Below are 15,794 nucleotides of genomic sequence, written 5' to 3'. Positions count from 1 at the left end.
GACCAGGACACCATTAGAAGGAACCAACCACCTGTCAAGATAAGAAGGAGCACATGTCACGTCTTACTTGTGGCTCCTTTATAGCTGACGATGAGTTTGCCTCCTTCTACATTACGATATAATTGTGTATATTTCCTTTTCAGAATCTAAGTCACCCCAACAGATAATAATCCAACAGAGGACTGGGTGGTGGGTTCTCTCTTTGATTAATTTCCACCCACTTAGGTCTCGGGCCCCTCTTTTTCTATCCGTGACCACCAAGGGGTTCGAATACCTGGAGAATACATGTGATAGCTTTAAAAAGAAAAACACCTACCACACATCCTTAAACAATCTTTGTGTGCTGGGAGCCTTAGATTTTGCCCCAACTTAAGTGCCCCCATTAAATTTACTACCCCTTCACTTTACCCTGATCTCTCCCAGTGAGTGGCGGCTGTCCGTTGTTTCTGCAGTAAGGGGTCAGTAACGTCATTGCGCTGCCAAGGCTGCGTCTAGTGCAGTGCATAATGTGAATAGCTATACATCACTACACAGACATACATGAAGATATATGCACACACATATACATACATATATGTAGCCACATGCACACACCTATAAATAAATACATGCAGCCACATGCGTACATATCCACCTACATACATGTAGCCCATGCGTACACATATACATGCATGTGCACACATCCACATCCATACATGTAGCCACATTCTTACACATATGCATACAGCCACATGCACACACATTACATACACAGACATGCAGCCACATGTGCATGCACTTTATATTGCCAGACTTGTGCACACATAGACACATGCATGCACTTTATGTTCACTAATTCACACACTTATACATATCTCTTCTGTAGTTGCCAGCAGTAAAGTCAGTGTCAGGCATACACTACGGGGACAGAGGGTTACACACGGAGCTCTGCCTCCTCTTCCTGTGCAGTCTGATGCCGTGCACTCTCCTTCCATGCTCAGCCTTTTCCTCTCTTCTCACTGACCTGACTGCTATAGGAGTGAAAGGAGAGGGAGCACAGGACATGCTGTAAAAGGCCGCTGTATGGGGCTCCTTCCACCTGCGGGAGCTGGACAGCTGTAGCCCTATGTCACAGTCCTGTGGCTGTCTGCATTAAGAAGGGGCAGATATTGGACACAGCCCCCGTCTCCATCTGGGCCCCTGTTACACCTTCTGCACCTATCAGACGCTGGAACCCATGTGCCATTCATCCCATCTCACAGGAATCTTGTGGTCACCCATGTCCCCGTCTTCTCCTGCCCTCACCTGGTTACTAATCATTACAATTACAGTGTTAAAACTGCCCTGAATGAGGAGCCATCACCTCCAGCCCCAGAGGATCCTCTCAACACCGGGGAGAAAATCACAAACTGCAGCAGATTTTTCATTTTAAAATTTACGGACCAGTTTCTTATCTGCCTTTCATTTCCAAACTCCTGGAACGCCTGGTCTATTCTCTATAACTCGCTATCTCTCTATAACTCCCTCCATGATCACCTACAATCTGCTCTATGTTCTCCACTGAAACTGCTCTTACTAAAGTCCCCAATCATCTCCTCACTGCTAAATCCAAGGTTGATTATTATCTCCTAATTCTTCTGGATCTCTTGGCAGTGTTCGATACTATGGACCTCCAGCATCTCAGGAGGCTTCGCTCCATTGGCCGGAAGGACCGTGCTGTCTCTTGGTTTTCTTCCTATCTCCCTGACCGCACTTTCAGTGTCTCCTTCTCTGGATCTTTCTCTTCTCCTCTTTCTCTCACTGTCAGGTACCTCTCGGCTCAGTACTAGGTCCTCTTCTCTTTTCTCTATATACTGCTCCCATTGGACAAACCACCGGCTTCGCTCCATTGGCCGGAAGGACCCTGCAGTCTCTTGGTTTTCTTCCTATCTCTCTGACCGCACTTTCAGTGTCTCTTTCTCTGGATCTTTCTCTTCTCCTCTTTCTCTCACTGTCAGGTACCTCAGGGCTCAGTCCTAGGTCCTCTTCTCTTTTCTCTATATACTGCTCCCATTGGACAAACCACCAGCATCTCCTCAGGAGGCTTCGCTCCATTGGTCTGAAGGACCCTACAGTCTCCTGGTTTTCTTCCTATCTCTCTGACCGCACATTTAGTATCGCAGTCTGTGGACAGTGACTCCTCATCTCTTGGTGTTCCTCTATCATTTCCCTCATTGTCATCATTAATGTTGTGTCCTGAACCCCAGTAATGACCGTTCTGCTGACACTTGGGGGTGACACGTGATCCCCATTGCTTCTCTCTACGGGGTGCCGGATAATTGTTTGCTGTGATTTTGGGTTTTGTAGATTTTTGTATATCTGTAGCGGATCTTATGTTGACTTTGCACCTTTAATATAGAAAGATCCCCAACACAGGAAAATAAAAAAAATATTAAAAAAAAAAGGATGAAAAAAGTAAACATTCAAAATGTAAAAATATCTTGTCAGTATCAAATTTAGAAAAAAAAATGATTCAAACATTAGGAAAAATAAAGAAGAAAAATAAGAGTGTACGATGTATCCTGTATCTATGTGTGATCTGCCTATTAGTGACCTACCTACCAGTAACCTACCTGCAAGGGTTGTATTAATAGTGTGGAATCCTGTTACTAAACATTGAGTGTAACATGAATTTTATATGTGACTGGTGAGCGGAGACGTCTCCTGCGGGATGTGATGTTTCCTGACTTCTATCTTCTCCGTGTGGACGGTGACTCCGTGTAGATGAGGCCGAGGGGACACGTAGGACACCAGAGATCTCATCAGGAAAGGGGTGGGGGAATACTCATGCTGTGCAAAAGATTTAGGCAGGTGCCAAAACAAATGCCACAAAGTAAAAAAGAAAGTATCAAAAACAGTAGGAGAGTGATCCCAAACATCCAGACAATGTCATTACTACAACTAGCTCATAATAATATTAACCCCTTACCGACATGTAGTAATACGTCACATGCCGGGTCCCGGTGCATGGACAGTGCCCTCTCCATAGCCGGTATGTCTTTGCTGCATATTGCAGCAAAGACTTACCGGTAACACCCACGATCGCTGTCGGCGGCTTCAAAAAGATGGTGGCGCATGTGTGGCGCCATCTTGCTGAGGATCGTCGTTCCCGTTGACGTAATCGAGGAGCAGCGATCCACCAACATGAAGCCATGGGTCTTCTGAAGATCCGAGGCTGCTTCCTGTTAACCCATTCATTACAATGTGACATTCATGGAAGAATCCATTGTTGCATACGAAACATAGATATAAAAATTAAGCAAAAAATTTTCACCAAATGCAGTAGATCGGGGAAAATTCTGGCCTCAGTCGTTAAAAACCAAAGTGAGATTTCCTTTATAACAGCATTAAGAGGGTATAACAATAATAAAGTTACAGTTAATGATGAAATCAGTAACATTGCCTTGGAATTTTACACTGAACTATATGAGACAAAACTTACATACTCCTGTGAGGAATTAGAACAATATTTACAAGAAATTAAAGTGCCTAGATTAAAAACTAGAAGAGAAGCCATATATGGACTTACCCATAACAGAAGATGAGGGAAAATGGGCTATAGATCATATGACTATGTGAAAAGCGTCTGGACTAGATGGCCCTCCTGCAGAAATATATATAAAATATGGGGATTCAATTTCTCCATATCTATATCAGGTGATACAGGATATTTTTGCATCAGGGGCGTTGCCTCAATCTATGTCCGAGACCTTGATCATTTTGATCAAAAATACAAGATAAAGAAGCTACTGACCCGGGATCGTATCGACCAATATCACTTATAAAATTAGACAACAAAATTATAGCAAAGATCTTGGCCGAGCGAATTTAAAAAATCATGCCAAGCGTTATCTCAGAAGACCAAAATGTATGGCTTTTATGCCAGGTAACTCGACTGCTATGAACCTGAGGAGGGTAATGTTTGGCATTCAGAAGAGCACACAGGAGAAAGGAAGGGATAGAGCAGTGGTATCCCTCAATGCTTTGACAGCGTCGAGTGGCAGTACCTATGGGCAGCAATGATTAAGCTCGCATTTGGGAAGACATTCATCAGATGGATTCAGATTCTATATGGAAGGCCTTGGGCAAGAATTGAGGTAAATGGGGAGATCTCGGCAGGATTTTATATCCATAGGGGAACAAAGCAGGGATGTCCTTTATCCCCCCTATTGTTCTCTATGGCAATTTCTGCCGACGATGTGTTACTAATGTTATCTAACACTTCTGAGTCTTTGTTAGAGGTGATGGAGATACTTCGGTTGTTTGGTAAATTCTCAGGGTTGATTATCAACTGGTCTTAGTCAATTATTTTACCTCTGGATGTATTACCGAATACACATCTAAAAATGGTGGGTCTGAAGTATTTGGGTATTAGATTGGGGCGGGATATGAATAAATATGTTGAACTTAATTTAATTCAAACAATAAGATCTAAGTTAAAAGTATGGAAAAAACTTCCGATTCAACTCACGGCCAGAATCGCGGTGATATTGCCCAAACTTATGTATATCTTTATTAATTCCCCAGTGTGGATTAAAGGGGGTATATTTAAAACCCTCAAACAGATTATAGGGGAATTTATATGGAAAGGTAGAAGAGCAAAAATTAAACAAAAATATTTAACAATACTCCAGAGAACAGGGGGGAATGGGGTTACCAAATATGAAACTATATTTTGTAACAGCACATGCACAACAATTAGTGAAATGGCAAGGGCAAAAGTTGTCTGAAATAATAATGGGGCACATTTACTAAGGGTCCGATCGCCACACTTTTGTCGGATTTCGCAATTATTTCCGGTTTGCTCCGAATTGCCCTGGATTTTTGGCGCACGTGATCGGATTGTGGCGCATCGGCGCCGGCTTGCATGCTACAGAAATCGAGCGGCGTGGCCGTCAGACAACCCGACGGATTCGGACAAACCACAGAATTTAGAAAAGGAATTGTGTCACAAGACACGCACTCACATGCACCAGGAAGAAGGTGAACCCCGGCGGACCTCAGCGCAGCAGCAACAAAATGCAGGAACTCAGGGGCACGATCTTAGTGAATTGCACTGGACTCGAAACCTCGTCGGACAACGCACCGCGGGATCACGACAGGACCGGGTAAGTAAATCTGCCCCAATATCTTCATATCCAGTTATGAAAGATAAGGATGTATTTCAATCTTTAGAGGCTGGACTCTTTGAGATAGACAGAAATATGTTTTTCATTAAAAACCATTCAACATATTTGGAACGAGATTAAGAGAATAGAGGGACGAACAAGGATGCTGCCATCGACCCCACTATGGATAAACAGAAAATTGGAGGGGGTAAATGTATCCGAGGAGGGCAAATACTGGAAAAAAAAGAGGAATAAGAAATGTGGAGGATCTATCCGTAGATGGAGGAATGTAGACATTAGAAACTATCTGGAAGGAGTCGGGAAGGAGGGTTGGTGACAAATTTAGATATATACAATTGAAGGGAAGCTAAAGAAGGAAATAGATTTTGGTATAGGAGAATCGGCAGTATACAAGATGCCTAAGAATAGAACAGTAATAAAAGGAACTATCGCATCTGTCTATAGAATCCTGCAACAAAAAGAAAAACATCCCATAATTTGTAGGGAAAATTGGTTGCAGGATATTGATAACTTGATAGAAGAAAAGTGGCAGACTATGATTAGAAAAATGTAAAACATAGAGACTCAATATTTCATTATGCACCGAGTGTACTGGACTGGAAGGACTCATGCTGCCCCAAATGTCTAAGGGAAGATGCAGATACATTCCATTTATTATGGAGGTGCCCCAAATTATATAGATACTGGGGATTGCTTATAAAAGAAATAAATGAGATATTTTGGGGAAAAATTACACTAGAACCAAAGTTGTGCATACTGGGAAAACCAAGAGGAGATGAGTACGTTCAAATATCAGAACAGGAGCCGCAGGGAAGGTAGAATCTTAGCTGGGCTGGCTGTATACTACAGGGGGCAGGCTGGGCTGGCTGTACACTACAGGGGGCAGGCTGGGCTGGCTCTATACTACATGGGGCAGGCTGGGCTGGCTGTTCACTACAGGGGGCAGGCTGGGCTGGCTCTATACTACAGGGGGCAGGCTGGGCTGGCTGTAAACTACAGGGGGCAAGCTTGGCTGGCTGTATACTACAGGGGGCAGGCTGGGCTGGCTGTATACTACAGTAGGCAGGCTGGGCTGGCTGTATACTACAGGGGGCAGGCTGGGCTGGCTGTATACTACAGTGGGCAGGCTGAGCTGGCTGTATACTGCAGGGGGCAGGCTGGGCTGGCTGTATACTACAGGGGGCAGGCTGGGCTGGCTGTATACTACAGGGGGCAGGCTGGGCTGGCTGTATACTACAGGAAGCAGGCTGGGCTGGCTGTATACTACTGGGGGCAGGCTGGGCTGGCTGTATACTACAGGGGGCAGGCTGGCTGTATACTACAGGGGGATGGCAGGCTATATATTACAGGGGGTGGCAGGCTATATATTACATGGGGCTGGCTGTATTTTACAGTGGGCAGGCTGGGCTGGCTGTACACTACAGGGGGCAGGCTGGGCTGGCTTTATACTACAGGGGACAGGCTGGGCTGGCTGTATACTACAGGGGGCAGGCTGGCTGTATACTATAGGGGGTGGCAGGCTATATATTACAGGGGGGTGGCAGGCTATACATTACATGGGGCTGGCTGTATACTACAGTGGGCAGGCTGGCTGTATACTACAGGGGTCAACCTGGATGTATACTAAAGGGGGCAGGCTGGATGTATACTACAGGTGGCGGGGCTGGCTGTATACTACAGGGACAGGCTGGCTGGCTATATACTACAGGGACAGGCTGGCTGTATACTACAGGGGGCATCCTGGCTGTATACTACAGGGGGCTGGATGGCTGTATACTACAAGGTGCAGGCTTGGCTGGCTGTATACTACAGGGGGCAGGCTTGGCTGGCTGTATACTACAGGGGGCAGGTTGGGCTGGCTGTATACTACGGGGGGGGGGGCAGGCTGGGCTGGCTGTATACTACAGGGGGCAGGCTGGCTGTATACTACAGGGGGATGGCAGGCTATATATTACAGGGGGGTGGCAGGCAATATATTACATGGGGCTGGCTGTATACTACAGGGGACAGGCTGGCTGTATACTACAGGGGCATCCTGGCTGTATACTACAGGGGGCTGGGCTGGCTGTATACTACAGGGGGATGGCTGGCTGTATTCTGGGAGGCTGTGACCAATGCATTTCCCACCCTCGGCTTATACTTGAGTCAATAGGTTTTCCCAGTTTTTGGTGGTAAAATTAGGGGTCTCAGCTTATACTCGGGTCGGCTTATACTCGAGTATATACGGTAATAAGGTGTGAAGATAATCCCGGTTACTCGTAATAAGGAATGAAATTATATGTATAAATATATGGATATGTACAAATGATGTTATGCAATAAATTCTTAATTAAAAAAAAAAATAATAGTGATCCTCACACACAGTCCTACAGCTAGTATCTTGGAGATAACTTCACACCTGAGGATCATGAGACTCACAAAATTCATGATTATGTTTAATCTTCAGAGCTGAACCGTTGAGACAAAGAAACCAAGAACAGACTGTGTAGTCGACCACAGAAGATTCCATCCTATGTTACATTCAGATGTCCGAAAGTAGAATCCGTGAGCTATCCACAAAGAGGCGGCTGACTCACGACTGCCATAGACAATGCACAGGCACAGTGCGATGACACACAATGGGGCGCGTTTACTAAGGGTCCATCGGACGCACTTTCGTTGGGTTTCCCGACGATTTCCGCTTTGCACCGAATTGCCTCGGGATTTTGGCGTGCGTGATAGGATTTTGCTGCATCGGCACCGGCTTTCACGTGACAGAAATCGGGGGGCGTGGCCGTCGGAGAACCAGACAGATTACAAAAGACCACAGAATTTAATAAACGTTTTGTGCCACAAGATCTGCACTCACATGCACCAGGAAGAAGAAGGTGAACTCCTGGGGACCTCAGCGCAGCAGCGACACCTGCTGGATATCGGACGCACAGACCTTAGCGAATCCTGGTAGACCCGAATCCTTGTCGAACAACGCAAATGCGACTGGAACGGGTAAGTAAATGAGCCCCAATGTGCTCACCACACAGTAAGCAAGCCGAGATGGTGCTCCTTAAAGGATAGAGCATGTCTTATATCTTCCCTGATTTACACCGCAGATGCTCAGTTTACTACGGAGAGCAGTGCTCACCCTTCCCCTCTTCTTCCGTCTGGGGGTTCTTGGGACTTCTGGATGTCTGACTGTACCCTTTCGCTTAGCCACAGTGTAGTTGTAGTGTAGCTTATGCACCATGCTAAAAAGAAAAAAAACATTGTATAAAATCCACTTTTGCCGCATAGATTGTCATAGTTTCCCGTATTTCAAAAATAATAACAATACATTTTTTGCTAACTTTTTCAGACTGTAGCATATCTTCTGTGTAACCCAGACAGTATTCACTGCCGTTATAAACACATGATGGAAACATCTGGCGATGTAGCATTCTACAGAGAATATTCACTGCCGTTATATAGGACAAAACATTATAGCTTATTTGCTGTGCAGAAGTTGCACAATCCAGACCAGTATTCTCCAAAGTTTTCCCTGAAGTTTCCATCTCACAACTCGTGTGTCTCTGATGTCTCCTCTTACCTTGTATATTCATGAGCTACACGACCCTTCAAAATGTTCTAGCTGCTACTCCAGCTTTGGCGGCAGCGCTGTCCTGATGCCATCATAAAAACAAAACAGTTTTAGTATCCGATGTCTGATCTCCGTGGTCCTTAGACCATAGATCAGGGGGTTGATCAGGGCAGGAATAAGCAGGTAGATGGCAGTGATAAGATTGTGTGTGTCCTGTGACGCTGTTCGAGACACTCTGTACACAATGGATGACGTGAGCCTAAAGAAGAAGACAATCAGGATGACCAGGATGTGTGTCCCGCATGTGTGGAGGGTCTTTTGTCTTGTTGCCCCGGATATGGTGAATGCTGCCCTCATGATACAGGTGTATGAGATGGAGAGGAAGCTGATATCAAAAAGAAGGGATAAGACTCGCAGGGTCAGACCTACAAGTTTATTTTTAGAGATGTTCCCACAAGCCAAGCTCAGCAACGCCATGTGCTCACAGGCGAAATGGTGAAGGACATTTGACTTGCAGAACTGTACTCGCGAAGCAAGGTAGATGACGGGACTTGTAAACAAAACGCTGCGTGCGAGGGATGCCATAAACAGGAGGATCAGGTTTTTCCTGGTCATTATATTGCTGTACCGCAGCGGCTTACAAATTGCGATATATCGGTCCAGTGCCATCATCAGCAGAATGTTGCAGTCCATTAAGACGTGGAAGTAAATGAAGAACATTTGGATTAAACATCCAACCAGCGAGATGTGAATCTGGTGGAGGAGGAGCCCAAGGAGCATCTGTGGGATGATGGTGGTTGTGCTGCAGATGTTCACAGCAGACAGCAGGGAGATGAGGACATACATCGGAGCATGCAGGGAGCTCTCTGTCCGCACTACATGGATGATAACGCTGTTGGCGAATAGAATCACCAGATAGACCAGGAAAAATGGGATGAACAAGAGACGTCGGGATTCATGGAAACCAGGGAACCCCAAGAGGATGAAATCCTGATAGTAGTGAACCAAGGAATTGTTCAAGACTTCAGCCATGACCAGGACACCAAGAGAAGGAACCAACCACCTGTCAAGATAAGAAGGAGCCCATGTGACGTCTTACTTGTGCCTCCATTATTTATAGCTGACGATGAGTTTGCCTCCTTCTACATTACAATATTATTGTGTATATTTCCTTTTCAGAATCTTAGTCACCCCAAAAGATAAGAGGACTCTTCCCTGACTCTTAAAAATTGTGGAAGTGGGAGGAAGGGAATTCTTACTGAGATTAATTTCCACCCACCTAGTGGCATAAATAGAGGACTCTGGGCCCCTGTTTACCTATTCGTGACCCCCATGTCGTGTGTCCATTTAAAATACCAGGACACAAATCCTAAAACAATGTTCATGTGCCATGGACCTTACATTCTGCCCCAACTTAAATGCCCCCATTAGATTTACTACCCCTTCACCTTTCCCCTGGTCTCCCCGGTGAGTGTCTTTTGTTCCTGACAGAAGCGGCCAGCAATGCTGGGAGCGCTTGCGTCTAGTGCGGTAGTGTGAATAGCTATGCATCACACATGCATACATGCAACCACATGTGCACACATATACATACATGCAGCCACATATGCACACATATACATACATGCAACCACATGTGCACACATATACATACATGCAGCCACATATGTACATATATACATACATGGAGTCACATATGCACACATATACATACATGCAGCCACATATGTACATATATACATACATGGAGTCACATATGCACACATATACATACATGCAGTCACATATGCACACATATACATACATGCAGCCACATGTGCACACATATACATACATGCAGCCACATATGCACACATATACATACATGCTGCCACATGTGCACACATATACATACATGCAGTCACATATGCACACATATACATACATGCAGTCACATATGCACACATATACATACATACAGTCACATATGCACACATATACATACATGCAGCCACATATGCACACATATACATACATGCAGCCACATATGCACACATATACATACATGCTGCCACATGTGCACACATATACATACATGCAGTCACATATGCACACATATACATACATGCAGTCACATATGCACACATATACATACATGCAGTCACATATGCACACATATACATACATGCAGCCACATATGCACACATATACATACATGCAGTCACATATGCACACATATACATACATGCAGTCACATATGCACACATATACATACATGCTGCCACATATGCACACATATACATACATGCAGCCACATATGCACACATATACATACATGCAGTCACATATGCACACATATACATACATGCAGTCACATATGCACACATATACATACATGCAGTCACATATGCACACATATACATACATGCAGCCACATATGCACACATATACATACATGCAGCCACATATGCACACATATACATACATGCAGCCACATATGCACACATATACATACATGCAGTCATATGCATGCACATTATACTGCCAGACTCGTACACACACAGACACTTTCATGTACTTTATGTTCATTTATTCACACACAATGTCACTGACGTCAGTGTCAGGCATAGACTACGGGGGCAGAGGGTGACACACGGAGCTCTGCCTCCTCTTCGTGAGTAGTCTGAAGCTGTGGACTCTCCTGTCATACTCTGCTGCCCCAATCTCTTCTCATGGACCCGACTGCTGCAGGAGTGAAAAGCAGAAGGAGCACAGGCTGTTCTGTACGAGGCAGCTTTCTGGGGCCCCTTCTATCAGGGGGGCCTGGAGTTGGACAGCTCAAGCACTCATGCAGCCTCGGGGCCTGCTCCATGTGGGCCAATCGCACCTCCTTCACCTATCACACACACTGGAACCAATGTGCCATTGATCCTATCTTACAGGAACCCTGTAGTCAACCATGTCCCCATCTCCTCCTGCCCTCACCTGGTTACTAATCATTACAATTACAGTGCTAAAACTGCCCTAAATAAGAGAGCCATCACCTCCAGCCCCAGAGGATTGTCTCAACACAAACTTCAGCAGATTTTTCATCTTAAAATTTACGGACCAGTTTCTAATTTCCCTTTCATTTCCAAACTCCTGGAACGCCTGATCTATTCTCTATAACCCGCTATCTCTCAGCCTACTCCCTCCTCAATCCCTACAATCTGGTTTCCGCTCTATTCTGTCTACTGAAACTAAAGTCCCCAATGATCTCCTCACTGCTAAATCCAAAGGTGACTATTCGCTCCTCATTCCTCTGGATCTCTCGGCAGTGTTTGATACTGTGGACCACCAGCTCCTCGTCAGGACTTGGTTTTCTTCCTATCTCTCTGACCGCACTTTCAGTGTCTCCTCCTCCGGTCTGTGGACAGCGACTCCTCATCTCTTCTATCATTTCTTCTATTATCTCTACTCATTATCATCATTAATGTTGTATCCTGAACCCCAGTACTGACCGTTCTGCTGACTCTGGATGTGACATGTGATCCCCATTACTTCTCTGATCTCTCTACGAGGTGCAGGATGATTTGTAGATTTTTGTATATTTGAAGCGGATCTTATGTTAACTCTCAGAACAGAACTTCACACCTTTAATATAGAAAGATCAATCCCCAACACAGGAAAATACAAAAAGTCTTTTTATAAAAAAAAGGCAAAAAAAAATTTACATTCAAAATTTAAAACAAATTGTGGAAGTTGAAATTTAGAAAACATTTGGAAAATGTAGAAGAAAAGAAGAGATGATGATAATCTGCTAATTCCATATATAATAAGAATGTACAATGTATCCTGTATCTGTGTGTAACCTACCTACCAGTGACCTACCTACCAGTGACCTACCGGCAAGTGTTGGATCCTGTTACTCTTATGACTAATGTAAACCTTGAGCGTAACAATTTTATATGTGACTGGTGAGCAGAGACGTCTCCTGTGGGATGTGATGTTTCCTGACTTCTGTCTTCTCCGTGTGGACGGCGACTCCGTGTAGACGAGGCCGAGGGGACACGTAGGACACCAGAGATCTCATCAGGACAGGGGTGTGAGATTTAGGCAGGTCGAAAACAAATGCCACAAAGTAAAAAAGGAAGTATCAAAAACAGTAGGAGAGTGATCCCAAACATCCAGACAATGTCATTACTACAACTAGCTCATAATAATATTAAGTTACAGCAGATCATGGGGAACATATACAAACTAAGTACTAACACAGTCAGATGAAACAATACGAGTGAGGTCCCTGCTCGCAAGAGCTTACAATCTATGAAGTGACAAAAAGGTTCTTCAACATAACAATCTCCGTGCTGAGTTCTTACTTCAATAGAAGATCTGTGATTAGTTCTTCCAGTTATCTGGAACAATCTCTTTGTGGAGATCCTCCAACCACAGATCCGTCCAGAGTTCTCCAAGATGTCGGTCTCTCCCTGTTCAGTTCCTACATCAACAGAAGATCTGTGATTAGTTCTGTGATTAACTATCTGGAACAACCTCCCTGCTAAGATATTGCATAATAGAAGATCTGTGCCGAGTTATTCAAGATGTCTGGAACAATGTTCAGCCAACTTACTACATCCACAGAAGATCGGTGCCTAGTTCCTCAAGAAATCTGAGACAACCTCTGTGCTGAGTTCTTACTTCAGTAGAAGATCTGTGATTAGTTCTTCCGTCTGGTCGGTGTTGTTGTCCAGGAACATTTGCACCACCAGGTCCAGCACATGCACGGCTCGGCACAAAGCAGCTACAAGGTTCTAGTTGTCATCACACATAATCTTGTCGGGCTTGAGGTTCAGTGGCAGCAGCCACCCATCTGTCTGCTCCTTGATCCCAGTCCACAGCTCCTGGTATAATAATAATATAATAATGAGGCCCAATCAGCTCTATAAGAGTAAAAGTCAAACAGATACATAACGCAAATCTCTGGTCCTGAAAGGAAAGGTGCATCATGTATCAAAAAGGTGCATGCACTTTTGATAAAATTGTTCAAAACTTTACAGAATTTCCCCAAAACCCTACAAAGAGACGCACAGCCTGGTACATGATTTTCAAAGCAAAGTTTATGGGTCCGGGCAAAAAATGTTTTGCAAAAACTTGTGAATGTGTTGGGATAAAACTGCAAGTAAGTGACTCATTGTTAGATGGTCGCTGCAGATGCCTCATAGTGGTTCAAAAGTGGTTCATAGCGGGGTAAGTAAGGGGTAAGGACCGTGTAAGTAAATCTGCCCCAATGTGCTCACCACACATTGAACAAGCCGGGATGCTGCTCCGCAAAGGATAGAGCATGTCTTATATCTTCCCTGATTTATGCCGCAGACACTCAGTTCAGTACAGACAACAGCGCTCACCCTTCCCCTCTTCTTCCGTCTGGGGGTTCTTGGGACTTCTATATGTCTGACTGTACCCTTTCGCTTAGCCACAGTGTAGTTGTAGTGTAGCTTATGCACCATGCTAAAAAGTAAAAAACATTGTATAAAATCCACTTTTGCCGCTTAGATGGTCATAGTTTCCCGTATTTCTAAAATAATAACAATACATTTTTTGCAAACTGTTTCAGACTGTAGCATATCTACTGTGTAACTCAGACAGTATTCACTGCCGTTATAAACACATGATGGAAATATCTGGCGATGTAGCATTCTACAGAGAATATTCACTGCCGTTACATAGGACAAAACATTATAGCTTATTTGCTCTGCAGAAGTTGCACAATCCAGACCAGTATTCTCCAAAGTTTTCCCTGAAGTTTCTGCAACATCCCCCACCGGGGCCTAGCCTTAAAGGGGAGGCCTGGAGACAGCCGGGGCCCGCGGTACCGGAGTGGCTGGCGGTTGCGGCCTAAGCACGCTATTGTCACGGTGCTTGGTACAGGGGAACCGGAGGGCTGTCCTACAGCCTGGCAGGTCTCCAGCAGGGTGGTGTTGGCAAGAAAAGATGAGGGAGCGGCTGCTATAGCGGATCTCCCTGGGGCAACCCCTTAATGTCCCGAGTGTGAGTCTCTGGGTGATGGACAGGGTGCCGGTGATGAGGGTAGTTGTAGTAGCAGGGACCAGACGGAGACAGAGGTTGAAGAAAACAACTTACAGTTCGTTTATTGCAACCGGCAGGAACTGCAGAAAACGTGTCTTTAACAGGTGGAGTACTGGAGAGGTATTTGGAGGGAGCCACAGGATGTAGTTCACCAGCCTGGATGTGGAGGGCAGGCTGGGAGGCAGCTGTGTCCTGGTAGGAAGCTTCAGCTCGGTCCTGGATCTCTTCAGGTATCACCCTTGAAGGTAGGATGATACCCCTTTTCCTCACTACACTAGCTCTAGTCTAATCTTCCACTTCAGGCAGGGGCTAGGCTCTTCCTGCACTGGTCTGGTATGCTAGAGTCTCTGAGCTGCTGCTCAGCTAACTACTCTCTGCTTACGTCCTGCAGACCCAGAGGGCCTGACTAGGACCGGTCTCTCTCCTGAGAGAGATTTCTCTCTTTCTCCTCTAGAACATTCCAGGCTAGGGGGTTTTATTACCTCCCTTTGGTCAGGTGGTGGCTGCTCCTCCAATTACCTCTCAGTGCACAGAGACAGGATGCAACACATATCATTGGATAATAGAAATTACATCACATATTAACATCTGCCTTGCCAGGCAGGATTAACCACTGCAATTTCCCCTTTGATCCTATTAGGACCATGTAGTGCAATGTGGTGTTACCTACAGGTGGGACGTATTCGCAAGCACTACCTCGCCATTGCATCGGCGAGGGTGTTGCATACCCCGGGGGCAATTGAAAGAGCCGCCCTCGGCTCGACTATAGTTGTTTTGGGGCACAGAGGGGGCTAAGGGCACTTCTGGGAAGTGCAGGCTGTGTGAGGTGTAGGGACAAACCGCCCATGGTCCTGGAGACAGGCACCTGGGTTGGTGTCGGACTAAGACAAAAATATGTAAGAGCTGTATGACAGTTGGTCGCTGACGCCATTAAACCGAACTGTACAGTAGGAAAGGTGTGGTGTCATGTCCTGTAATCCACTCCTTGCACCAAGGCCTGTATATTTGTTTGATCAACGCTTCTTCCCTGGCGGCAATTATATGGTGTC

General features: G+C 45.2%; 1 protein-coding gene across 1 annotated transcript; it reads right to left on the bottom strand.

Annotated features, from left to right (window-relative positions):
* Nucleotides 1–8,754: 8,754 nt before the first annotated feature.
* LOC140116847 (olfactory receptor 52E8-like) lies at nucleotides 8,755–13,415 on the bottom strand. Its single transcript, XM_072133285.1, has 2 exons — nucleotides 13,357–13,415; nucleotides 8,755–9,763 (listed from the first exon to the last, which is right to left on the bottom strand). Exons 1-2 carry the CDS (start codon nucleotides 13,413–13,415, stop codon nucleotides 8,755–8,757), a joined length of 1,068 nt encoding a protein of 355 aa, XP_071989386.1.
* Nucleotides 13,416–15,794: the final 2,379 nt, after the last annotated feature.

Source organism: Engystomops pustulosus, chromosome 2 (assembly GCF_040894005.1).
Source record: "Engystomops pustulosus chromosome 2, aEngPut4.maternal, whole genome shotgun sequence".
Lineage (NCBI taxonomy): Eukaryota > Metazoa > Chordata > Amphibia > Anura > Leptodactylidae > Engystomops > Engystomops pustulosus.
The sequence above is the reverse complement of the archived record's forward strand: the minus strand, read 5'-3'. Positions and strand labels throughout refer to the sequence as shown.

Bases quoted from the DNA above. Each gene is read 5' to 3' on its own strand.
- LOC140116847 (XM_072133285.1), bottom strand. From the start codon at position 13,415: ATGTTCCTGGACAACAACACCGACCAGACGGAAGAACTAATCACAGAT. The intron at 9,764-13,356 runs GTAAGAACTCAG...TTATCTTGACAG, and splicing joins ATCACAGATCTTCTACTGAA to GTGGTTGGTTCCTTCTCTTG.